Source organism: Ostrinia nubilalis, chromosome 18 (genome assembly GCF_963855985.1).
Source record: "Ostrinia nubilalis chromosome 18, ilOstNubi1.1, whole genome shotgun sequence".
NCBI classification, from domain to species: Eukaryota; Metazoa; Arthropoda; class Insecta; order Lepidoptera; family Crambidae; genus Ostrinia; species Ostrinia nubilalis.
In genome coordinates, this window is record NC_087105.1 from 14,793,506 (window position 1) to 14,820,053 (window position 26,548).

The 26,548-nt window shown below is 42.9% G+C and overlaps 1 protein-coding gene across 1 annotated transcript; it reads right to left on the reverse strand.

Moving 5' to 3' along the window:
* Window positions 1-319: 319 nt before the first annotated feature.
* LOC135080911 (structural maintenance of chromosomes protein 2) lies at window positions 320-25,883 on the reverse strand. The gene is made up of 29 exons (XM_063975642.1): window positions 25,547-25,883; window positions 25,309-25,458; window positions 24,946-25,107; window positions 24,626-24,736; window positions 24,267-24,388; window positions 23,601-23,757; window positions 19,535-19,726; window positions 18,530-18,665; window positions 18,048-18,223; window positions 17,222-17,405; window positions 16,678-16,751; window positions 16,411-16,557; window positions 13,477-13,698; window positions 12,861-12,968; window positions 12,440-12,616; window positions 12,028-12,135; window positions 11,645-11,787; window positions 10,816-10,915; window positions 10,626-10,738; window positions 10,308-10,536; window positions 10,121-10,273; window positions 9,934-10,086; window positions 9,413-9,531; window positions 9,196-9,349; window positions 8,602-8,796; window positions 4,466-4,666; window positions 3,229-3,444; window positions 1,450-1,659; window positions 320-879 (listed from the first exon to the last, which is right to left on the reverse strand). The coding sequence occupies exons 1-29, from the start codon at window positions 25,712-25,714 to the stop codon at window positions 766-768; spliced, it is 4,494 nt and encodes a 1,497-aa protein (XP_063831712.1). The 5' UTR covers window positions 25,715-25,883; the 3' UTR covers window positions 320-765.
* Window positions 25,884-26,548: the final 665 nt, after the last annotated feature.

A 26,548-nucleotide genomic window follows, 5' to 3' on the forward strand; every position in this document is an offset into this window, starting at 1 on the left:
ACTCGCACTACGTCACGTGCTGCTAAAGTTTGTGACCTAATTTTACAATTCAATTTTATTTTCAGGAAAAAATACTAACACAAAACGTCTTGATTGTATAAACTTCTAAGCAGGTACAAAGTATCAAATAATAAAAACACGGCTTTAAAATATTGTACTTTATAATTACAAATACTTAAAGCTAGATTATTGTGCAATGCACTGAGATGTGGGTCCAAAAGCCCGCACCATTTCATTTATGGACGTTTACGAAATATTTAATAACATGTCCCGGCTGTATAAGAAATGTTGATCGAAAAAATAGAATCAATCAATCGAAAAAAATTATAACATACATACAGGCCCAGAAAAACAGTGAAGGCAGTGAAGGCTAACTATAGCATGGTCTAACATAAAAACAATCATATGGAATTTAAACAATCTTTTATGGCACAACAAGTTCTTTATACTTTCAACAAACAAGGCACATTATATCGATAGCATCGATCATGTGAAATATACTTGTAATATAAGACCAATTAGAATAAAATATTTTCGCACCAAAAAAATGGAGAACACACTTTCCTATATTGAAATATTTCGTACCTATTTCGCACATTTGACACAACTTGGACGTGAACATCAACGTCGAAACTGTTTGTGATAGTTATCTATTCTATATTAAAATATTTCGTAACCATTTCGTACTTTATACACAAATGTGTGTCCAGTTGTCCACATCGGACCACTGCTTTCACTTGCGTCTTCGGCCGAGTCGTGGCGGGATCATCTCCTGGAGTTGACGGTGCGCTGGACGGAGGACATGCCGTCCACGAATTTGGTCCGGAATAGCACGTTGGCGTTGTTGAACATTCCATCCTTCAGCGAGACTATTATGAACTGTGGACGAGAAATTGGTTAGTATTTATTTTGTCTAGATAATAATGTGTCCTGGGCTCTGATTGGCTAGAGCAAGACAGATTGGGGTGCATTTATTCTGCGTATGTCACAGGCTCAAGGACGTGTCCACCTCATCAGGGATGTACAATGGAGCTTGCAGATCTAGAGAACTAGTAAGATAGTAGAAGAATAATCCAGGATGTTCAGCGGAACAGGCTTGAACAGCAGCATGGCAGCACCAGCGACTAAAGCCCGGTCTGTGAGCACGTAGAATTTTGTCCAATGACCCCAAGCTACCCATCCTTGTCGCTCGCGGGTAATTACAAAATTCTACGTGCTCGAAGACCAGACTATTATAGAGAGATAACTATGTGAGTTGATGTATACCTGTGAGTGCGTAAAGTGCTGCTTCAGCATTATGGCCGATATTCTGCGTATGCGATAAGTCTAACCCCGCTTCCACTTCATCCAGGATGTACAGCGGGGCCGGCTTGAACAGCAGCAAGGCAGCAGTAATGACAGCACGTAGGAACAACTAGATAGACTGCAAGATCATGGCATATTATATACCTGTGAGTGCGTAAAGTGCTGCTTCAACATATGCCCGATGTTCTGCGTATGCGACAGGTCTAAGGCCGCGTCCACTTCGTCCAGGATGTACAGCGGAGCGGGCTTGAACAGCAGCATGGCCAGTACCAGCGACAGCGCCACCAGCGAGCGCTGGCCGCCACTGAGCTCGCCCAGAGACTCCTTCCACGTGTTGTTGAAGCCCACCTTCACCTGCAAGATAGGTTAGAGGTTAAATTCATCCTACACTATACTTTTGACATTACAGTTTCTTAACTACGCCGTGAGGACAATTTAAAGCGTTCATATTTTGTTACTATATCGAGAACGTGCTATGCTCGGAGTTTTCCTGTGTGATCGAATCAGAAATGAGGAGATCTATAGGAGAAACAACATAGCCCGCAGCATTGCTAAAAAAATAAGTGGCGAAGAGAGCAGGACCTAGGCAAGCTTCCCACTTAGCCGACAATCTGGTGAGATTTAGGGAAAAACCTGAGTGCGGGTGGCGAGGAATGATCGTGGCGGAAATCCTACCAGAAGTCGACTTTCCTTTGGATGAAAAGATCTAAATAACAAATCGATTAAATCAGCCGATTGTATAATTACGAGCAGTTGTTTTCAACACGCCATAACAACACTCACATGCGTGCAGTGCAAAAACAACCACATGTAATTACCTCTAGCCCGTCCAACACAGTAAGCCCATCAGGCGGCTTGAGTCTTGCTTGTGCACCAGGCAGCAATGTGCTGAAGATGGAGCCGAAGTCCTTGTTGACCTGCTCGCACGCCGTCACCAGCGTCTTCTTCTCGACAATAACAACGTTAGCATGCGTGCAGTGGAAACAATCACATTTAGCTTACCTCCAGCCCGTCCAACACGGTAAGCCCATCAGGCGGCTTGAGTCTTGCTTGTGCACCAGGCAGCAATGTACTGAAGATGGAGCCGAAGTCCTTGTTGACCTGCTCGCACGCCGTCACCAGCATCTTTCGTCAATAACAACGTTAGCATGCGTGCATTGGAAAAACAATCACATTTAGATTACCTCCAGCCCGTCCAGCACCGTAAGCCCATCAGGCGGCTTGAGTCTTGCTTGTGCACCAGGCAGCAATGTACTAAAGATGGAGCCGAAGTCCTTGTTGACCTGCTCGCACGCCGTCACCAGCGTGTTCTTCTTCTCATCAATAACAACGTTAGCATGCGTGCAGTGGAAACAATCACATTTAGATTACCTCCAGCCCGTCCAACACGGTAAGCCCATCAGGCGGCTTGAGTCTTGCCTGGGCACCGGGCAGCAATGTACTGAAGATGGAACCGAAGTCCTTGTTGACCTGCTCGCACGCCGTCACCACCGTCTTCTTCTCGACAATAACAACGTTAGCATGCGTGCAGTGGAAACAACCACATTTAGCTTACCTCTAGCCCGTCCAACACGGTAAGCCCGTCAGGCGGCTTAAGTCTTGCTTGTGCACCAGGCAGCAATGTGCTGAAGATGGAGCCGAAGTCCTTGTTGTCCTGCTCGCACGCCGTCACCAGCGTCTTCTTCTTGTCAATAACAACGTTAGCATGCGTGCAGTGAAAACAATCACATTTAGATTACCTCCAGCCCGTCCAACACGGTAAGCCCATCAGGCGGCTTGAGTCTTGCCTGGGCACCGGGCAGCAATGTACTGAAGATGGAACCGAAGTCCTTGTTGACCTGCTCGCACGCCGTCACCACCGTCTTCTTCTCGACAATAACAACGTTAGCATGCGTGCAGTGGAAACAACCACATTTAGCTTACCTCTAGCCCGTCCAACACGGTAAGCCCGTCAGGCGGCTTAAGTCTTGCTTGTGCACCAGGCAGCAATGTACTGAAGATGGAACCGAAGTCCTTGTTGACCTGCTCGCATGCCGTGACCAGCGTCTTTTTCTTCTTCTCGTCGAGTTCCGCCATCACTTGAACCAGCTTAGCGCGGTCCGCTTCCACGATCTTCTTCTTACGCATCACGTCTTGGTACTGAAATACAAAGCTATATTCAATACGAAATCAAGGTAGGTATGTTAATAAAGTTTTTTTGGATTATAATATCTATTTTTCGCCTTTCGCGTCTTACCAGAATGTCCCTACGGTTGGCCATCTCAGGCAAACGTTTCACTGTCCTAAGATAGCTTAAGATAGTCTTGAGAAGAGCTGTAAGCTAACCTCTTCTGTGCCTTCTGCTTCCTTAAGAAAGTGTGCGCCAGCTAGTGAACTTTATCCCATCAACTCCTAATCTACTACCCATTTTTCTCTACCATCTTTTACGCTCAAGTGTTTCTTCCTCCTTCCCCAGCAAAGTGTGCGCTCTGGCGTTAAGTCCTCTAGCCAGCTTGTCTCTCCTGTCTGCCAACTGCTGCAGACGCTGCCCCGCGACGCTGGCCTGGCGCGCGGCGAAATCTTTGCGCTCACCCTGGTATTAAGTCTAACCAGATTGTCCCTACGATTCGCCATCTCTGGCAAACGTTCCATCGTCCTAAAATAACTTAAGATAGCCTAAGAAAAGCTGTAAGCTGATCTTTTCTGTCCCTCCTACTTCCTCAAGAAAGTGTGCGCCCTGGCACCGAGTCCTCGGGGCAGATTGTTCCTCCTTTCGGCCAGCTTGTGAACTTTATCCCGTCAACTCCTAACTTACTGCCCGTTTTTTTCTACCATCTTTTACGCTCACCTGTTCTTCCTCCTTCCCCAACAAAGCATGAGTCCTCTAGCCAGCTTGTCTCTCCTGTCTGCCAGCTGCTGCAGACGCTGCCCCGCGACGCTGGCCTGGCGCGCCGCGAATTCATAGAGCCCTACATGTGTACCATAGCATTACGTCTCCTTCAGCTTGACACTCCTGTCAGTCAGCTGTTGCAGACGTTCCATCACTAGTTGTAGTTACACTCACCTGTCTCTTCCTTCCCCAGCAGCGTGTGTGCTCTCGGATTGAGCCTTTAGTTAGCTTATCCCTGCGGTTGGTCACCTGATGCAGACGTTTCATGGCGTATCTGTATGCAACCCTCACCTGTTCCTCTTCCTTCCCCAGCAGCGTGTGAGCTCTCGCATTGAGTCCCCTAGCCAGCTTGTCTCTCCTATCTGCCAACTGCTGAAGACGTTGCCCCGCCACACTGGCCTGGCGCGCGGCGAAGTCGTAAAGGCCGCCCGCCGCGCCGAAATACTCGCGCTCGCTCGGGATCCACGTGTGCTCGGCTTCGAGGGACTTTATCTATGAAGAGACAATACTTATTTAGGTGATGTCATAACAGAGAGAACAATTTGGTACAGTCGAGAGCACATCGGTCTATTATAACTAACATGCTACAGTGTTTATCTTGATGTACTGCTGTCAATACAACTTTTGGAAGCTTTTGTTTGCAGCTCGGTTCATGTAAATCTTATGCTATCAAAGAATCCCACTAATATGTATTGATCCTTGTATTTTTTTTATATTTTTCGACGGCATTTGCTACTGTACAGACAGGGTGATAAACCGTAATGGAATAGAGCACGTCTCGACCACTGGTATTCTGTGGATGCCAGTTGAGCAAATATCGAACATCAGTCCTAAACCAGTCTGGCCAATGTGGAAAGTGTAAACTAAGGCTGAGTTGCACCACCTATCTTTGACCGTAACTATAGCAATAACCGGTGTATTTTGTATGGAATATGACAAATTTTTGACGTTTGTCAAAGTTAAAGTAACATGGTGCAACTCAGCCTAAATCTTTCATTTGCTTCTGATAAATTATAAAAGAAGTCCTTCTGCAGTTCAGAACAAATAACATGAAGATAATGAAAGTTTAAATAAAATTATCACTTCACGGGATTTATTGCAACAATATCTATTTTAACGGTAAATAATATTTAACGTTTCGGCAACCGAGCCGAAACGTCGGGAGGGTAATAATAATAATAATAAGCCCCGCAGGGCAGCTTTGTGGCGAGCTGTTGGTGAGTAGCGACACCACGGGGCCAGTTGTTAACCCGAGTGCTCCCGAGAGTCGGTCAAGACCCTCGTCTTCGGCTTGCCGAAGTGGAATCCAAGAGGGTCTGCAGGACTTTCACCTCTGGCTTGCCTTAGCCGGCCGTCCAGAGTGGAGTCGCTAGAGCTATATGCTCCAGGGGTGGAAGTGTTAAAGGGCATAACGCCGCGAGTAACTTCGGAGAAAGCGCAGCACACCTCTCTACACCCCTGAGCTGGCAGACGCCAATGTTGCCCCTCAGTCCGGTCTATACGACCCATGACGCCAGGGGGGGCCCATTTAGTCGCTGGCTAGTCACCGCCTGCCATTTATTCAGTCCGAGACTATGAACCAGGCAGGTGACCCGTAGTCTCCATCCATAGCCCAGTAACCAGTCCATCCATCCTTCATCCATAACCCTAGTCCATTCTCCAATAACTTCAATAGCTCCTGTGCACAGGCTGGGGATGGTCTCTGGCTACATCTCATGATATAGTCAGAGACTAGATCCAGCATGTGCACCACTTTCACTTTTGTCGATAATTTTGCGCTTAAAACGGCCTCTACGTGTTGGATCTGTATCCCCACGCAAGCCTTATAAAGGACCGGGCCACTTTTGACCCGTGAGCTCCAAAGCGTACAAACATAATAATAATAATAATAATAATAATCATTTATTTGCTTTAAATAGGTGGTTACAGAGTAGTTCTTATTTGATTAGAATATAATGTTACTTAAGACCTATTTAGTCATAGACTATGACATGCAAATATACAGAATGGTTACAGAGTGAGAAAATTAAAGGGTTATGCCCACTTAGTATGGGACCTTTGGCCTGAGGTGGACAGACATTACAGCATGTAATTTGTTATTTATTAAATAGTCTATACCAGTAAGAAACAGAATATAAATATCATTTTGTATCCAAGTCCTTAAAAAAATTTTTTTTTGCTTAAAACTAGAAAGGTTAGAAGCAAAATAAAACACCTTTTTTTTATTATTATTATTTTAATCTGACTCATGGGTCAATAAAATATTGTCTAGGAACTAGGCAGGTGGAAATACATGTTCCTGATACCTTGCCCAGCTCAAAAACCACAAAATTGTCATAACATGAGCACAGCAACCTACTGTTATTCGGCCAATATCAGGGCAAATGAATCCTCGTCCCATCATGTGTTTGTTGGGGCTCCACAGCATGTGTAGAAGCTCGATCAGCTCACTGCCACTTAAGAATTACATATTTGGTCAGATCCCCGCAGCTGAAACAAAGAAATTAATTATGGTATCATCCAAAATTCATTCTTTAAGATATTGAGATGTGATGTCAATTTTTATCTATAAGTAAGAAGTATTTGTATAGAAAAAAATATACACTTTGTTCAAATATATCAAGCCAATGTCTTTAATAAAATATAAAAAATAATTATAAAAAAACTTACTTGACGAGGTGAAATCTGTTCCATTATTACATTATTTTCGAATACGTGATTCTCTTTCCGTGTTAATATGCAGTCTATGGAACGTATTTGTAATAAAGACAATCCACTTTAACTGTGACCAGTGCTAGTGGTTGCTTCTTCATTTGAAATATTATTTGTCCTTGATTGGTGCAGAGCCACACCGTGACCACGGTCCAACATGAGTGACAACATACACTGCTGTTATCAATCTAAAAAAAAAGTTTTATTAGGATTATGGTAATCTACGGTAAAGGTAGTTGATCAAATACATTGTAAAAGGTATTCAACAAGTCCACACGCTCATTCAATAACTTACCAGCTGAGGAGTCATCCACTGACATTATAACCAACTGAACTTAATAAGCTCTAGGCTATGTCGCCTCCTCTGCATCATGTCAGCTATACAATTGATACATATCATAGGTTCCTCATGAGATTGAGGAATTGCTAGTTGCATTATCCAAAATCGGGCTGGGGTTAACATTGGGGCTCGGGTCGGAGTCCATACGTAAGCCGTGGTCGGCGTTTAGGCAAGGTTCGATGTCCGAAAGTGAGCCATTGGTCATTGGTTGAGTGAGATTCGTAGTTCGAGAGTATGCCAGGGTCATCGGGAAGGGAAGCATCGAGGACCATGGTCAAAAAAATAAAGACGTCAAAAGGGAAACTTATACAACACTCTTCTGCTTTTATTTTGGCAAAGACTTGGTTTTGAGAACTAAACAATACTCACGATGAAAAATTCAAAACAAAGCGAATGACAGATAACAGCTGTGACAATATTTTCAGTGCTGCCATGCTAATAATGTGGTGATTAATAAAAATAATCGATATAAAAATCGATTGTATTTTTTGATGACTCGAAATAAGGTGTATAATAAGGTGTGTGTGAAATAAGGTTTCATTTAGTTATAAATATTTTTGGTAGTGTTATTAGAATATTAAAAAGGTTTTATAAATGTCATTTTTTGAATACGTATTTAAAAAAATAATAATTGTCATAGTCGAACATTAATCGATATGAATCGATTCTTACCGATAAGATTCATTTTGGCAACACTGAAATGAGTGTTAAAGACAGGAAGTTGTAATTATCACCTAAAGTACTATTTAAATTGGATTTTTATAAAGGCACATTGATACAAAGTTACACTAAGTGAATACTTTAAAAATTAATTAAAATTTTTTGGCAAATTCATATTTTCATTAGCAGCTTGTCCACGCCAGGCCAGAAATGAACATTGTCCTTTAATGTCAATTATGATCAGTCAATAAATCCATGCATCAACCATATTATACCATACAACATTCAAGTTATTCTTTGTACTTTAAGAACTCATCCACTGAATAAAACGTATTTTTTAAAAGCCACTCTCGTAGAACTTTTCCAAACCGGGATTTTGGGAGCAGTTTGATGTGTTTAGGTATCTGGTTATAGAGCGTGATACACATGGCATAACAATTTTTTTTATAACGCGTTGTTTTTGGTATCGTGTCTAGTACTAGTCTATCTGGGTTTCGAAGTTGCCGGTTTGTTTGATCTTTAGCCTTTAAGAACATTTCTTGATGTAAGTTTACGAACTTTCCTACCTCGAAGATATAGAGGCATGGTAAATATTATTTACCGTTAAAATAGATATTGTTGCAATAAATCCCGTGAAGTGATAATTTTATAGTAAAAAATGCAACATAATAGTTTAAAATATTATAAAGTTTAAATAGTTATTCCAATCACATACCCTTTTAGCACACTCAGCTGCTTCGCCTTGCAACTCCTTGATCTTATAGTCGAGCTCCTTGATCTTGAGTTCCAGCTCAGCGTTACTTTTCCCCAGCTGTTCCTTCTTTTGATGCAGCCGCGATATGTCGCTGCTGCGACTTGCTATCTCTAGCTTCTGCTTCTTTATTCGAGACTGAATCTCTTTTACTGCTTCCTAAAATAATATGCATAGTTTTAATTACACTTGACACGAAGTAGAAAATCAAGAAAGTAGAAGAGGCAACCACGGACAAAACCACGAAATCCTTGGGGAAGGTATTTGTCCAGAGGTGGACGTCCTTTAGTTAAAAAGCTAGAAAAGAAACATAGGTGGAAGTCCCTTGGTTGAAACTATAGTAAAAAAATAGGGACTATTTTAAACTTCTTACTGTAGCTTTAGTGTGTTCCTCCTTCGCATCTTGCAAGCTCTCCTGCAACCCCACTGCTGCCTCCACAGTTTCCTGCAGCGTCTGCTTACTGCTGGCGACGGCTTGCTCCAGCTCCGTCACTTCCAACCGCAGTTTCAAACTCCTGCTCCCGCTGCTTTAGTAATAGGGACTTTTGAACTACTTACTGTAGCCTTAGTGTGTTCCTCCTTCGCATCTTGCAAGCTCTCCTGCAACCCTACTGCTGCCTCCACAGTTTCCTGCAGCGTCTGCTTACTGCTGGCGACGGCTTGCTCCAGCTCCGTCACTTCCAACCGCAGTTTCAAACTCCTGCTCCCGCTGCTTTAGTAATAGACTTTTGAACTACTTACTGTAGCCTTAGTGTGTTCCTCCTTCGCGTCTTGCAAGCTCTCCTGCAACCCCACTGCTGCCTCCACAGTTTCCTGCAGCGTCTGCTTACTGCTGGCGACGGCTTGCTCCAGCTCCGTCACTTCCAACCGCAGAGTCTCGAACTCCTGCTCCCGCTGCTTTAGTAATAGGGACTTTTGAACTACTTACTGTAGCCTTAGTGTGTTCCTCCTTCGCGTCTTGCAAGCTCTCCTGCAACCCTACTGCTGCCTCCACAGTTTCCTGCAGCGTCTGCTTACTGGTAGCGACGGCTTGCTCCAGCTCCGTCACTTCCAACCGCACTTTCAAACTCCTGCTCCCGCTGCTTTAGTAATAGGGACTTTTGAACTACTTACTGTAGCCTTAGTGTGTTCCTCCTTCGCATCTTGCAAGCTCTCCTGCAACCCTACTGCTGCCTCCACAGTTTCCTGCAGCGTCTGCTTACTGGTAGCAACGGCTTCCTCCAGCTCCGTCACTTCCAACCGCAGTTTCAAACTCCTGCTCCCGCTGCTTTAGTAATAGACTTTTGAACTACTTACTGTAGCCTTAGTGTGTTCCTCCTTCGCGTCTTGCAAGCTCTCCTGCAACCCCACTGCTGCCTCCACAGTTTCCTGCAGCGTCTGCTTACTGCTGGCGACGGCTTGCTCCAGCTCCGTCACTTCCAACCGCAGAGTCTCGAACTCCTGCTCCCGCTGCTTTAGTAATAGGGACTTTTGAACTACTTACTGTAGCCTTAGTGTGTTCCTCCTTCGCATCTTGCAAGCTCTCCTGCAATCCCACTGCTGCTTCCACGGTTTCCTGCAGCGTCTGCTTACTGGTAGCAACGGCTTGCTCCAGCTCCGTCACTTCCAACCGCAGAGTCTCGAACTCCTGCTCCCGCTGCTTTAGTAATAGGGACTTTTGAACTACTTACTGTAGCCTTAGTGTGTTCCTCCTTCGCATCTTGCAAGCTCTCCTGCAATCCCACTGCTGCTTCCACGGTTTCCTGCAGCGTCTGCTTACTGCTGGCGACGGCTTGCTCCAGCTCCGTCACTTCCAACCGCAGAGTTTCAAACTCCTGCTCTCTCTGTTTCCACGAACTGCTGTGCTGTTCCGCTTCTTTTTTCGCCTTTTTCAATTCCGCTTCGGCTTTTTTGAACTCTCTAAAATAGGATAAAAATTGGAGTCATAGTTATTTGAGCCGTAATTTGTTTCCTTCGTCATTGGTGATGGGAAATGCAATTTTACGTACCTCTCTCTGTGACCTTTGATGTCTTTTACTTTCGCTTCTAGTTCCCTCGCTTTAGCCGCTGTCTCTTTCTGTGTCACTTTGTCTCTTTCTACTGCCGCTGACAGTTCTTCCACCTTGAGCAAAGTTACATTTATTTATTTTGTTCTTTTACCTCCTTAGTACACAAATGTTAATTATGTAATATACTCACTTGAGCTCGCAAACTCTCAATCTCGGCATGCGTTTGCGCGTGTGATGTAGTCGCTAATCTCGCCTTTATCACTTCCAATTCGTGAGACATCATTTCGTACCTACAACAAATGAATATTCAGAATCCGTTAAGGTGCCGATCAAAAGGAAACTTGAGGCACTGATGTCATTGATTCATAAATAATTGCCAATCATAAGTGCCACTTGTGGTCTAAACTGAATAAATATTTTTTGATTTTGAATATTTTTTGATTTTGATTTTGAATTCATAATAAAAAAAAAATAAAAAAATAAAAAAAAAATGTTTAGACTAATAAATAGTTCTTACAAATCGTCACTTTGCTCTACATGTCTCATAATCTTTTTACCCTACCAGCGTTTCGAGACGAACATTTGGCAAGTGCTGAGAAGAAACGCCGCAACAAACTCAGTCACCACTGTATATCATAAAAACACAAAAACTTTTATTTTCCACAAATAGGTTTTTAAGAAGCGCTTTTACACGTCCCAGTATTACTTTAACCCTACCATTGCTTCGGAACAATAAAAGGGCCAGTGCTGTGAAGAAGCAGCGCAAGAAACTCAGTCACATTCTTTTTTTTTATGCAAAACAAGGCAGGTATTTGACCACAATCGCACCTGATGTTAAGTGGGATGCAGTCTAGGATGGTGGTGCATATCTGCCCTGTAAGTGCCTATTCACTCTTGCCTTGAAAAGGCCCGGATTATAATTTTCGGGAAAGACATCAGCAAGCAACGAATTCCAGTCCCTAGCTGTTCGCATTATAAAAGAGTCATCGAAACGCTTAGTGCGATTCTGGTTACATTACCTCTGCTGCGTGTGCGCATATTTCTCGGCGGCGTGCTGCGTGGAGGCCAGCTCGGCGCTGCACTGCTGGTACTGCGCTTCGGCTTGCTGCAGCTGCGCTTCTGCTTCCTTCAGCTCCTGCAGCTGGACCAGCACTGAGCCGCCCTGTGTAAAATAAATTGTATCGTATGATCACAAGGTACTCGCTTTTCTTAGTTAATTTGGGACCAATGAAACAGCGTCTCCACAGGTTGAAAAACACTGATCTAGAGTGACGCAGCGACGGCGCACGTCGCGGTGGAAGGTCACGCGCTTGGCCGTCTCACACCCACGCCTTGGCCGGACAGAGGTGCAACTCGAATGTTATCAGGTCTACAGCAAGTTAGATGAAGGCATAGCACCCACCTTAGCCCGCGCGCCTCCTGACAGCGTCCCAGAAGGATCGAACACGTCTCCGTCGAGCGTGACGCAGCGGCGGCGCACGTCGCGGTGGAAGGTGACGCGCTTGGCCGTCTCACACCATGGCCAAATGGAGATGCAGCCCAAATGTTATCAGGTCTAAAGCCCGGTCTGTGAGCACGTATAAATTTGTCTAATGACCCCAAGCTACCCATCCTTATCGCTCACGCGTAATTATATTGCTGTCGCGACTGTGCGACGGGCGCCCGCAGTGAGTGTGCGAGCGCGACATCAATAAATTACACGCGAGCGATAAGGATAGGTAGCTTGGGGTCATTGGACAAAATTCTACGTGCTCACAGACCGGGCTTTAGAGCAAGTTAGATCTTCATCTACAATACCTTCGTATAGCACCCACCTTAGCCCGCGCTCCACCAGACAGCGTCCCAGACGGATCGAACACGTCTCCGTCGAGCGTGACGCAGCGGCGGCGCACGTCGCGGTGGAAGGTGACGCGCTTGGCCGTGTCACACCTACGCCATGGTCGTCTAGAGTAGTGGTTCTTAACCGGTGGTCCGCGGACCACTGGTGGTCCCTGGAGGCATTCCAAGTGGTCCACGAAGACATCGTAATAAACAAGTGACGTGATGTGATAAGTCGAGTCAACACAACGCAAACGGCGCACAGTGGGAGAGAAATCGACCTCCCCTTTCATAGGATTTTGAAGAAAAAAAATAAGTGGTCTTTGACAAGACAGAAATTTGGTAAAATGGTCCCTCGTGACTTAAAGGTTAAGAACCACTGGTCTAGAGCAAGTTAGATGAAGGTATAGCACCCACCTTAGCCCGCGCTCCACCAGACAGCGTCCCAGACGGATCAAAGACATCTCCATCGAGCGTGACGCAGCGGCGGCGCACGTCGCGTTGGAAGGTGACGCGCTTGGCCGTCTCACACCCACGCCATGGTCGGACGGAAGTGAGGCTCAAACTTTATCAGCTCTATAGCTTGTTAGACGAAGACATAGCACCCACCTTAGCGCGGGCGCCTCCAGACAGCGTCCCAGACGGATCAAAGACATCTCCGTCTAGCGTGACGCAGCGGCGGCGCACGTTTCACGTCACGCACTTGGCCGTGTCACACCCACGCCATGGCCGTCTAGAGCAAGTTAGATGAAGGCATAGCACCCACCTTAGCCCGCGCGCCTCCAGACAGCGTCCCAGAAGGATCGAACACATCTCCGTCGAGCGTGACGCAGCGGCGGCGCATTTCGCGGTGGAACAATAACTAACAACACACCCACGGCCATGGCCGGACGTAGGTATGGCTCAAATGTTATCAGGTCTAGAGCAAGTTAGAGGAACGTCACGCGCTTGGCCGTCTCACACCATGGCCAAATGGAGATGCAGCCCAAATGTTATAGGTCTAGAGCAAGTTAGATGAAGGTATAACACCCACCTTAGCACGGGCGCCTCCTGACAGTGTTCCAGACGGATCAAACACGTCTCCATCGAGCGTGACGCAGCGGCGGCGCACGTCGCGGTGAAACGTCACGCGCTTGGCCGTGTCCAGGTCGCGGCACACCAGCGTGCCGCCGAATACCCACGCCATGGCCGGACGGAGGTGCGGCTCGAATTTGATTAGGTCGAGAGCCAGTTGGACGTTTTCTGGACCGCCACCCTGAATAAACATCGTCATCATTAGCTTTAATAATCTCCACCCTTAGGCCCTTTTCACACGTCCCGGTTGCCGGCTAACCGGCGCCGTGAAGTGTATGGGCATGCCGGATTAATTACGCCGGAACATGTGAAAGCTACGTACCATGCCCATACACTTCACCACCGGATACCCGGCGGCGCCGGTTAGCCGGCAACCGGGACGTGTGAAAAGGGCCTTAGCGTAGGCCACCAAAGAGTGACACACAGCACGATCTTCACAGCCAAGCCACTCTATCTTCTTGAGGGAAAGTATACAGGGTGTCCCGTAATGTAACGTCAAGCCGGAACTGGGTGTTGAGGCAAATTATGCTAGTTATCAGAAAAATATAAAAAAAAATCTATGTGGCATATTGTCAAAATAATAGGCATTTAAAAAAATTCAAAAAATTCTACTCCCGGTGACGGTCTTTTTACTCGTGTTGCCACAAATCTTGACTTTTTCCAATTTTTTTTTTTGTTATGTAACCCTGAATAATGCTTCTCTAAATTGTTATCAAAATTACAAAACCAGCTGCTCTAACTTGGATGAAAAAAATACATTATTCCCAAAAAAAATATCAAAATAAAAATTTTGCCTAGTTAAAACTGACTGTACTGAAAAAAAAATGTACTGCGCGAGTGTGGCAAGTGACGTCATAATTTGGCGCATTTAGTAAGGATTCCAAAATGGTATAACACTTTGTAAAATCTTGCTGTAATTGTCGACAATTTTTGTTTATTGGAAATAATCCCGTTTTTAACTTTATCTACCTTGGTTAAAAATATTATTCTAATGTGCCCAAAATTCAAGTTTCTGGCTTAAGTGAGGTGGAGAAGCCATTTTAAAAGGTATGAGCGGGACGGAGAGGGCCATCTTACCAAGCAGGGATGTTATGGATATCCGTAACCGTAACCGAAACTATCGGATATCCGAAATAAAAAAATATCCATAACCGTAGGTAACCGAAACTGATTCAAAAGTTACGGATAGTTTCGGATAAAGGCGGAGTCTAAGGGTACAATTCCAAACTGCAAAACTCTATGAAATCTGCAGTATACACGCCGCAGCTGCAATGCCGCGCTGCCGATTTCATAGTTTTGCAGTTTGCGGTCTGCGGCCCGTCTTGGAATTGTACCTTAAATCTTAATATGTATTTGTTACCAACTTGTCTGGCATTCGCTGGCACCATCTAATATGCCAGCCTGTTTTACCTTTATCATACATAGGTGTCGTCTTAGTTGGTACATAAAGTAGCTATGTGGGTCACGCTCACGCAGCATCTTGCTATTTGTATTATACCTACATTTTTGAAATTCTAATAATTCCGTAACCGAAATTATCCGAAACTTTCTGATCTGAAATGATTTCATATCCGTGACCGTAACCGAAACCGGTATAATATTATTCTAATATCCGTAACCGTATCCATAACCGAAACTTCATATCCTTATTATCCCTGTTACCAAGTACAAGTGCAGGCAGAGCAGGTATTATTATTATTATTCTGTTTAATGGCTTCAATGGTGCGTATTTGAAGCACACTGGTTTCGCCAATGTCGAGTGTTTAACGAGACACGGTGGACAGTGAAATTTGAAGATTGCCCGGTGATAATTTATTTATTCCATTCTTCATTGAGTTTTTTTTTTTTTTTGTTAGTATCACCACCTAAAACAATGCGAGACACTCACAGTAAAGAACGACACAAACAAATAATTAGTAGATCTGGTACATGTAAAGGCGCGCGCGCACGGGTGACTTTTGTCACAGTATGTCAACTAATAATTGCTGTCATGGTGACAAAAGTTTCTGTGACTGACTGTACGGTAGTCAGTCACAGAAACTTGAAACATGAATTTTGGGCACATTAGAATAATAATTTTTAACCAAGGTTGATAAAGTTTAAAACGGGACTATTTCCAAAAAACCAAAAATTGTCGACAATTACAGCAAAAATTTACCAAGTGTTATACCATTTTGGAATCCTTACTAAATGCGCCAAATTATGACGTCACTTGCCACACTCGCGTAGTACATTTTTTTTTTCAGTACAGTCAGTATAAACTAGGCAAAATTTTTATTTTGAAATTGTTTTTGGGAATAATGTATTTTTTTCATCCAAGCTGGAGCAGCTGGTTTTGTAATTTTGATAACAATTTAGAGAAGGATTATTCAGAGTTACATAACAAAAAAAAAATTTGGAAAAAGTGAAGATTTGTGGCAACACGAGTAAAAGGACCGTCACCTGGAGTAGAATTTTTAGATTTTTTTTTAAATGCCTATTATTTTGAAAATATGCCACATAGATTTTTTTTTATATTTTTCTGATAACCAGCACAACTTGCCTCAACACCCAGTTCCGGCTTGGCGTTACATTACGGGACACCCTGTATATGGTATGGTTTGACAAAATAGCGACTTATTAGAAGAGTATTACGAGTAAGATGTTGTACACACAAAACCAAGATTGTGTGAAGTCTCAGAACAAGCATCATAAGGGATCTATGAACTATGTGAATACTGTCTAGGAGACATTGTAAACCAACTAAGCTCGCACGAATATAAAAACTTTCCGTCTATATCTTTCCATGTCGTATAATACCTATTAACATGTCCCAAATCTTCAACTTATTAGCTTTATGAATATTTATAACCCTTTGTCCATTTGTTTAACTAATTTCATAAAATTCACTTACGATTTCCTGCGCGCGCCTGACAGTCTGTGCGTCTATGACGTGCCCGGAGATTTTGTTGAGCGGTATGATAGTCGTCCTGGTCTGCAGGTTGCCTCGTTGCAGGAGCAGCTTACTCGTCACCTCTGTGTCTACCACCACGTTGTATAGCTGAAAACAATATTCCCTTACAATTAAAAGTTTTATAAAAGTCCCATCGCGTGTAAAGACAGTTCATAAAAATTGTATGTCAAGAAGTGAGGGAAGTGTCAACTGGTAAATTATACTTACCCGTCCACCAGCTGCAGTTTCTAAAGCTGTGCAGTACACCGGGTCACACACATCGATCAGCCGGCAGATTGTACCTGAAAAAGAGTGTATGTCAGTCAAAGGTCACATTTGCTGTCGCGCTTATTTACCTTATCGAACGCTTTTCAGCATATTGTTCTAATTGAGGGCAAAAATATGTAGTTTCAGTAATTTTATATTTTTGTTTCATAAAAGATATGTAATTTGCATTTCACAAATTACTAATAGTCCCGTTAGCCCCTCGTGGTAAGCGTTGCTTGTATTACGAGTGGGCTCACCACAATAGTCGAGCGGCGGTGGGGTTCGAACCCACGTTTCGAGTCGGCCAGTCCAACCCCTTTACCGTTCGGCTATCGTGGCTTCAAAGCTACTCTAGAGTAGATAGAGGTAAGGTAGCCAGTTCCTCCGTGGTTGAGGATTCTGGGTAAAGCTCGCTTCCACCTCCGGCATGATCGTCACTTACCATCAGGTGAGATACAGGTCAAGAGCTTCCACGTTGTGGATAAAAAAATCTATGCAGACTTACCAGACACCCGCCTGCTGTCGAAGTTAGGCTGCGGCGGCGAGTACTTGAAGTCGCAGCGCTGCAGCCTCGCTGACAGGTTATCCACTACATCTCGCTTGGAGCGGATGAGGCCTTGCAGCGAGCGAGTGGATTCCTTGAGCTGCGTGTTACGCTCCTCGCTGAAGTTCATCTTGGATAACTCGCCCTGGGTGATGCAGGAATAAATAGTTAGTGGATGGATCGCAAGAATGATGGTAGACTTTCATTTTTAAAGACTAATAGATGTTTGTGTATTCAATAAAGGACTAGTGGACGCTTCCGACGCAACCAAATAGAAGCTTCATAAAAAGCGTATTGGGTGCTTCCAAAATAGATGGACGCTACGGAAGCAGCCAGACAAACGCTTCTGAGTAACCTAATGATCGCTTCTAATGCAGAATGGTGGATAAATCCGAAGTAGTCTAGAAGACGCTTCCGAAACAACCCATCCAGAAGATTCTCCGTTATTAGCTTACTGAAATAGTAAGACACAGAGCTTAACTCGACGTTCATTAATGAGTTACATTATGTACTCACGGCTTGACGTTTACACCTTTTACGTATTTAAATTGGAACGCGAAAGTTTAACTTAAATCTTATAGCCTACTGGAAACTCCCGAAGCATGGACGCTTCTGAAGGAAACTGTGGCCGCTTCAGAAGCAAGCTGTGGCCGCTTCCGAAGTCTGCTAGTGAACGCTTCTCATACAACCTGGTACTAGATTCTTCCAAAGTAAGTCTTCTGAAGCAAATCTAATAGACTTTTCCATGATAACATAGTGAAAGCATCAGAAGAAGCCTAATTCATACCTGCAGCTTCTCCACCTGCGCGCTGTGACTCCGTATGGCGTCCTGGTCGCGCTGGTACTGCGCGCTGTTGGTCTGGAACTCGCGTTCAAGCGCTTTCAGCCGCTTCTGCGCGTGCTCACGCTCCATCGTGCTTTGTGTGATGCGAGTCGACGCCTCTGAGGCTGCTGCCTTCGCCGCTATGTGAAGAAAAACGTAATATTAGTAACTACGCTGAATATTACCGAGAATTTAAGGCGGTCGCCTAAACACAATCAAGTCGTATCAGATAATAATCAAAACAATTTTGGCATAATGCTTCCCTAGGTAAAACATTTCTGCAGTAATAAAGCAGTGCAGAAGGGGTGATTTAATAAGAGCTGCATGGTGTACACTGAAGCACATCAGAAGTCTTGGTGACTTTTCCCGTAACAAAAACACACGCTGACTAATCGCAAGTACATTCATAAGTTATGAAAAGAAGTACCGTAAAAACCTTAACCTACCCATGAGTTGATCCTGCAGCGACTCGGAGGCACCCTCTAGCCCCGTGCTGACAGCCAAGAACTTCTGCTGCGCTTCAGCCAGCGCGGTCTCGCTGGCTTCACTCGCCGCGCGAAGGTTCTCGAAGGTGGACGATACCTGACCGACAGGACGGTAAGATAAATATAATTTGTAGTCAGGGGTTTATTTTTATATTGTGGAGCAGCTTGAATTTAGATTTCTCAGAATCTGCTCATCAAAAATGGGGTCGTAAAATGCAAATTATTTTTAAACTTATTTTTTCGTACCAAAGTCCTGAGGAAAGTGATTGAAAGGAACTTCATATTTTGTTTAGAGCTATTTCCTAGAGCTCAGGACTGCTTTTGCTAGGGTTGTTTCATAGAGGTCAGGAGTGGGTCTAAGCAGGCTCTGGATTGGAACCCCCAAGGAAAACGCAAACGTGGAAACTTGGCGGCGCACTGTAGCAGACGAGGCGAAGAAAATCGGCAAGACCTGGAGCGATATCAAGCGCGAAGCTCAAGACCGAACGAGATGGAGGACTGTTGTGGACGCCCTCTGCCCCATCTAGGGGACATAGGACCTTCGTTCGTTTCAGCCAAATGACGTCCACTGCTGGACAAAGGCCTCCCCCAAGGTTTTCCACAATGAACGGTCCTGCGCTGCCCGCATCCAGGCTCTTCCCGCGACCTTTACCAGATCGTCGGTCCACCAAGTAAGAGGCCTGCCCACGCTACGTCTTCCAGCCCGTGGTCGCCACTCGAGATCTTTCCTACCTCAACGGCCATTGTCTCTACGAGCTATGTGCCCCGCCCACTGCCACTTGATTTTAGCAATTCTGCGAGCTATGTCGGTTACTTTGGTTCTCCTGCGGATCTCCTCATTTCTGATTCTATCACGCAGGGAAACTCCGAGCATAGCCCGCTCCATCGCCCTTTGGGTGACATAGGACCTTAAGTCAAGTCAAGTAAGTCAGGACTGGGTCTAAAAGGCTGGAAAGAGCCCTGTACCTCGCTCAGCACTGTCCTCTTAGCGCCCAGCGCTGCCTCGTCGTCGGCCAGGGCCCTGCTGAGCAGGCGCGCCTTCTTCTCGTGCGAGGCGAGCGCGTCCTTGGCCGCTTTGAAACCGGCACTCGCGGACGCTTCGGTTTTCTCGTGCACTTGTAACTCTATTTCTAGATCTTTTAGGACGCTGCCGCTTTCCTGGAATAATTAAATCAAATCGTTTATTTCTGACATACTTAATTCTACAAAGAGAAAAACATACAAAAAGTGGTGAAAAAAAAAATTAAAAAAAAAGACAACCCAGTTACTAAAAAGTAACATTTTAGAAAACTGAGGTGCAGAAACTTAATGAGGGTTTTCGCGTATGAAAGATCCGCTAGATGGCGGGACGTGGATGTGGGGTCTGACTGCTGCGTGATTGGTGGATTTTGACATATCTGTCAATGTCATGTCAAAAATAACCAATCATGCAGTATTTGGACCTCGCGTCTACGTATTGCCATCTGGCGGATTTTTCATACGCGAAAACCCTCATTGAACCTTCAAGAAATATTTAATATTGTCAAGAAATTGTAAAATATTACTTAGGGTACATTTAGTAGGGAATTTAGTGCAATGATTTGTATGGAGACCCCTCCACTTTGGTATAGAAGGCTCATTTTTGCACCAGTTGTTCTTTGGGTGCTCCTGAGTAGATTTCCGTCGGTAGACATCGGGAGCCCCCCCTGTGGTAGCAGGGGGAGGGGGGGCAAGTTTCCTTCTGCCGCGCTTCACTTTAAGGCGCATATCTTCAAAACTATAGGTATTAGGGCAAGTGTGGTGTCATTTTCGAATAATTAAAGGATGGCGAATTCATTTCTAGAACAAACTTTTTGCCTTTTCATACAAAAAAAAAGAAATATTGAGAAAAATTCACAAAAACCAAAAAGTATTTTTTTAAATAAACGTCGTTTACTTTTAAACCATTGGAGATAATCTAATAAAAAAAATATGTACTGAAAGCTACATTCACCAGGATTATAAATATATACCATTGTATGGTACTTTTTTCGAAAAAAGTAGGTGAAAAAATTTTTTTCTTCAGGACACAGCGGGCGAATTTTACTGCGCGTCGGAAAAAAATATTTATTTTATCCATGAATTCATACTATTTGGTTCATAAGCAAGTAAGGATTATTATTTTAGAATTTATTTATAGTTCCTGGCACATCAAGCTAACATGATTTGTAATTTTTCTTCAAGTAATTTTGAACTCTATGTGTAAGACATAAGGTTGAAAATAGCTTAATACATTTTAACATTGAAAATATCATAAGAAGAAAGCACTAAATAAAGAACTTGAATTTGTCTAAACGTCTAATGATTATTATTATTTTAATTAACACTTATTTCTGCATACTATTGTACCAGTGATTTAACGGAAAGGTAAGTATGAGGAAAGTGAGGATTGATAATCATAGTACGGGAGATTATTTTTAGCACAAAGGCTTCGGCTGTGACCATTATAGTTGTTTGTTCAGACAGCACCAGCTTCTGCACTACTTCTTGCACTTACATCTCACCATTTCCAGGCAAGCTTCGGCAGCTACGGGCAAATCGGTCCATGTAGGCTCCATGTTGCTATCGACTCTGGTCCACCCCCAACCAGTCGGGTAAAGGAAAGACTGAGTCGGTTGCTTGCAACTGACCCTATACGCGAACCCCTTGATATACCGACTAAATTTTAAATAACTTGAAAAAATCATAAAGACATGATTACTGCCCTTGATATACTGCCCGTAGCCGATTCTGATACAAAACTGTCTAGGTTTGTGGGTACTTACAGCACTCGTTCATAGTCAAGCATGTAGTAATAGTAGGAGGTACTTGATCTAAAACAATACCAGTGGACGACTAGAAAATAGGACCATAATCCCAACAGAACAGCCTAATCTGGTTTACTGACAGCTCCAAGCCAAGATGGCCTTGGGAACGGGAGCGGGCGTCTACTGTAAACACGAACACAGTGAACGTTTAAGGAGGTTTGCTACAGTATTTCAAGCTGAATTCTACGCTATAAATGTGTGCACTAAAAACAGGGGTGTAAAAAACGCAATATTTACATCCTGAGCCACAGCCAGGCAGCACTCAAACAAAGCCATCGCCTCAGTGAAGATTGAGTTTAAAATTATTCTAGATGCAATCTTAAAGATGAACAAACTCAGAAGGCATGACAAAGTGTACCTGATGTGGGATACCTGGACATACAAGGATCGAATGCAATGAGAGAGCCGACAGTCTAGCGAGACAAGGGTCAGAGACGATACCTATTGGGTCAGAACTGATAGTATCTTTATCTAAAAGCATACCTCATGGCCATAATATGGCCATATCCAAGAAGCACAGGGCTGAATGGGAAAGCTTCAACGCGATATAAGCCTCTCAAAATCATTCTTAAAGGGAATACAGGGTCATGGAGAAAACTCATCAAAGGTAAGCCCAAGAAATTACAGGTACGCAAACTGGAGAGCAAACCACATGTCCCACAAAATGGGCCTAACAACAGAAGCTCTCGAGCATTTGGAATACATGTGGGGTCCATGAAACACTTAATACTGTAAGGATGTGTCTGCTTGGGTCAGCATATCCGGCATCAGAATACTATTATCTGGCTTTCACTCAGACGCTTAATTCACCTAACTAATGGATAGGATTTTTTTGGATGATAGGGATAAAAAAGGGAGAATAAAGATCCTAATGGCTCGCTGTGGACTACGCTTAGGTATGGCCCTACATAAAATAACCCAGACAGCTTTGTATCAGCATTGGCTACTGGCAGTATATCAAGGGGTTCGCGTATAGGGTCAGTTGCAAGCAACCGACTCAGTCTTCCCTTTACCCGACTGGTTGGGGGTGGACCAGAGTCAATAGCAACACGAAGCCTACATGAACCGATTTACCCGTAGCTGCCGAAGCTTGCCTGAAAATGGTGAGATGTAAGTGCAAGAAGTAGTGCAGAAGCTGGTGCTGTCTGAACAAACAACTATAATGGTCACAGCCGAAGCCTTTGTGCTAAAAATGATCTCCCGTACTATGATTATTAATCCTCACTTTCCTTTCCGTTAAATCACTGGTACAATAGTATGTAGAAATAAGTGTTAATTAAAATAATAAAATCATTCGACAGCAGTTCAGTTTAGTTCAGCAGTGGACGACATGACTGTGGCTGACATGATGATGATGATGATGATGAATCATTAGACGTTTAGACAAATTCAAGTTCTTTATTTAGTGCTTTCTTCTTGCGATATTTTCAATATTAAAATGTATTTAAGCTATTTTCAACCTTATGTCTTACACATAGAGTTCAAAATTAATTGAAGAAAAATTACAAATCATGTTAGCTTGATGTGCCAGGAACTATAAATAAATTATAAAATAATAATCCTTACTTGCTTTTGAACCAAATAGTATGAATTCATGGATAAAATAAATATTTTTTTCCGACGCGCAGTAAAATTCGCCCGCTGTGTCCTGAAGAAAAAATTTTTTTCACCTACTTTTTTCGAAAAAAGTACCATACAATGGTATATATTTATAATCCTGGTAAATGTAGCTTTCAGTACATATTTTTTTTATTAGATTATCTCCAATGGTTTAAAAGTAAACGACGTTTATTTAAAAAAATACTTTTTGGTTTTTGTGATTTTTTCTCAATATTTCTATTTTTTGTATGAAAAGGCAAAAAGTTTGTTCTAGAAATGAATTCGCCATCCTTTAATTATCCGAAAATGACACCACACTTGCCCTAATACCTATAGTTTTGAAGATATGCGCCTTAAAGTGAAGCGCGGCAGAAGGAAACTTGCCCCCCCTCCCCCTGCTACCACAGGGGGGGCTCCCGATGTCTACCGACGGAAATCTACTCAGGAGCACCCAAAGAACAACTGGTGCAAAAATGAGCCTTCTATACCAAAGTGGAGGGGTTCTTGCACTAAATTCCCTACTAATTCTGAAAAAAGGTTTTTTAAGATTCTTCCCACTTTTGATTTGTGCATTACCTACATTACCAAACAAGTTTCTTGATACTAACCTCATCCAACTTCTTATTAAGCTCTACAACTTGTTTGTCCAAGTCTTTAGCCTCCTTTTCATTATGTTTAATGTTTTCCTTCTTGCTCTTGATGTCGTCCTGTACCTCAGTCACTTTGGCTTCTGCTTCCTTGGCACTTTTCTCGGCACTCACATATCTGTGGGAAAGTAATTTAACATTATTAACATAAAGAAACTCCAACATATTATTGGCCATTAAGTAGGGTACAGGTAGGTATTGATATGTAGAATACAGAAAAAAGGTCATCAACCAATTACATGTTGCATGCAAATGTCATGAAACAAATTTCAATGAACTATACAATCTACTATATAAAAATAAGTCGGGTTTTCCTCCCTGACGCTATAACTCCAGAACGCACGAACCGATTTCCACGGTTTTGCATTCGTTGGAAAGGTCTCGGGCTCCGTGAGGTTTATAGCAAAGAAAATTCAGGAAAAATTTAAAGGGGATAAAACGGGATCCACGCGTACGAAGTCGCGGGCGGCCGCTAGTTATGAATAGATTTTATATCAAGTATACACAGAAGCTCTATGCTGCATGTTTAAGCATGTAGTAGGCTGCTCACATAAGACAACCTGAAACTTTTATGATGCTGTGATCACTAGCTTGTACATAAAATATTGTGATAAACAGTATACTTACTTCCAAGCCACATAGAGCCTGGTGAGGTTCTCCAGCTCTCTCACCACCTTCTGGTACTCTTGAAACTGAGAGCGCTCATCTTGCAGCTTCTGCAGTTTGGGTGCTATATCTTCCCTTATTATCTGAAAGATGACATATACTATTAATATTAAGGTTACAAAAGAAGTATACAAGCAGACATAGAAGGACATCATAAGATGAAAACTGTAATCTGCATTAGATTGCTTGATGCTTATTAATTTACTAAAACTGCTTTATTTTGCTGCACCATAGGTTTTAATATTACAAGTATTTCTATAAAGCAGTTTGTTAAACATAATAATAATGATTATAAACAAAATGTTTTTCATTTTACATACATCATTCAATTCTCTCAGCTTAGCATCCTTCTTCTCAATGGTCTTCTGAGCAGCTTGCTTCTTAGCTTCATACATCCTGGTGCCGGCTGCTTCTTCCACCATAGACAAAATCTAGGAAACAGAAAAATATTTATCTATATTTATGTAGGTACTATGTGTGATTTTATACCTATATCTACATAACTGTGATTTGATACCTTTCTTACCATAACAAATCATGAAGTAATTTAATTTCTGCAAAAAGACTTTTAAACAGCAGTTTTTTAAAAAGCACTTTTACACATGTAAACTTTTCATAAATAAAACAAGTATTATTTTACCTCAGGTGGCTTCATATTGAGCACTTTTGTGATGCGTCCCTGCATTATAAGGAAGTGCGGGTTGTTCACATTGAGTTGAACTGAGCAGAAAAGATCACTGACTCTCTTGTTCTGCACATTTATACCGTTGATCAAATACTTGTTCTTGCCTCCCATTACCACCTGAAAGTTACCAGAGTCTAATTAAACAAATCATTAATATCTTTATTGAATACAACTGAGATGGTGCATATTATTAAATCCAATTCTTGTCAAACTTTCAAAACTTTATTAAAATTATTATAGTTGATTTTTTTAAACTAATTTGGATTTTTCTATTGGAATATGCAGTGTCTCTTTAAAGGTAACTAGTAAATAACAAACCTGTCTAGTAACAGTGATTTCATCATGATTCTCATAACCAATCGGACACTGCCTCTTATCTCTGTTGTCGAACGTAATGCTGACCGTCGCCTTGGTGATCCCAGCCTGTCCATGCTTGTATATCAACTCCTGCAGACTGCCTGCACGCACCTGCAGCGTTTACAAACAATGAAACAATTGGCGGGAGAAAGATAACCAAACAAACACCTTTCATATCCGCTCAACTTTGATACTTTACGTTCGATAGATTGGTTATTCCCAACACGAAACATATCGAATCCAATATATTCGACTTTCCAGTGCCATTCAAGCCCGTGATAGCGTTGAATTCTGGGTCAAAACCGGTGACTTCAACTCGGTTACCATACGATTTGAAACCGTCCAGCACTATAGATTTTATGTGCATCTTGGAAGCTTTTCACGCACAATTTGGCTACCGAAAACACATGCCTAAAAACACTTGTGATAACATTAATCACGAAATGACCAAAAAATAAATCAACAAAAGCGGGAACCGTTGACGAAAAACGGATTTGCTTTTGACAATTTGTTTCTTCTACGCTGACAATGACATTTCAGCTTCTAGTGTTGTAACTTTTATAACCACTACTTTATTACAGAATGATTCCGTGGAGGGTAGAGATGGGTAGTGGGTAAAAACCCATTTCACCCGATTGGGTTAAAACTGGGTGATTTGGGTAAAAACCCGGTTTTTACCCATTATCACCCATTCTGGTGGGTGAAAACAAAAATAGCGTTTTTTTTAAGTGAGAAGTGGTATTTGTTGCTAAGGGGGCGTTCTAGTGTTACGTAATGCAATCTGGGGGGAGAGGAGGTCTTGAAAAACGTTACAATGCGTTACAGTGGCGGAAGGGCGGTTCGATTTCAAGTTTTTAAGCAGAAGTACTTTGTAGTTGGTGTTGTTATTAGTAACTTTATACCGTAATGTCATCAAAGAGAGAGTTTGGCATCCCCCCCCTCCCCCCTCCCCCCTCCATGTCCTTGCCATGATCACAAATTATTGTGTTCCTACTAAATTTCTTCTAAATCGGTTCAACGATTCTTGAAATAACACCATTTTATAAAATAATTGGTCACATCATCATAACGTGATCAATTTTACGATTTGGCCACGATATAAATGCATATTAGTGTTAAATTTGATTTATTACTTATTAATCAATAAACTTAAATGAGAAAAATTCAATAAAAATAAAGAAAAGATACCAATTGAAATAAT

Coding starts and splice junctions, on each gene's coding strand:
- LOC135080911 (XM_063975642.1), bottom strand. CDS start 25,714: ATGCACATAAAATCTATAGTGCTGGACGGTTTCAAATCGTATGGTAAC. Junction 25,108..25,308: donor AAATCACTGTTACTAGACAG/GTTTGTTATTTA, acceptor GGTAACTTTCAG/GTGGTAATGGGAGGCAAGAA. Junction 10,274..10,307: donor AGGAACACACTAAGGCTACA/GTAAGTAGTTCA, acceptor TTACTAAAGCAG/CGGGAGCAGGAGTTCGAGAC.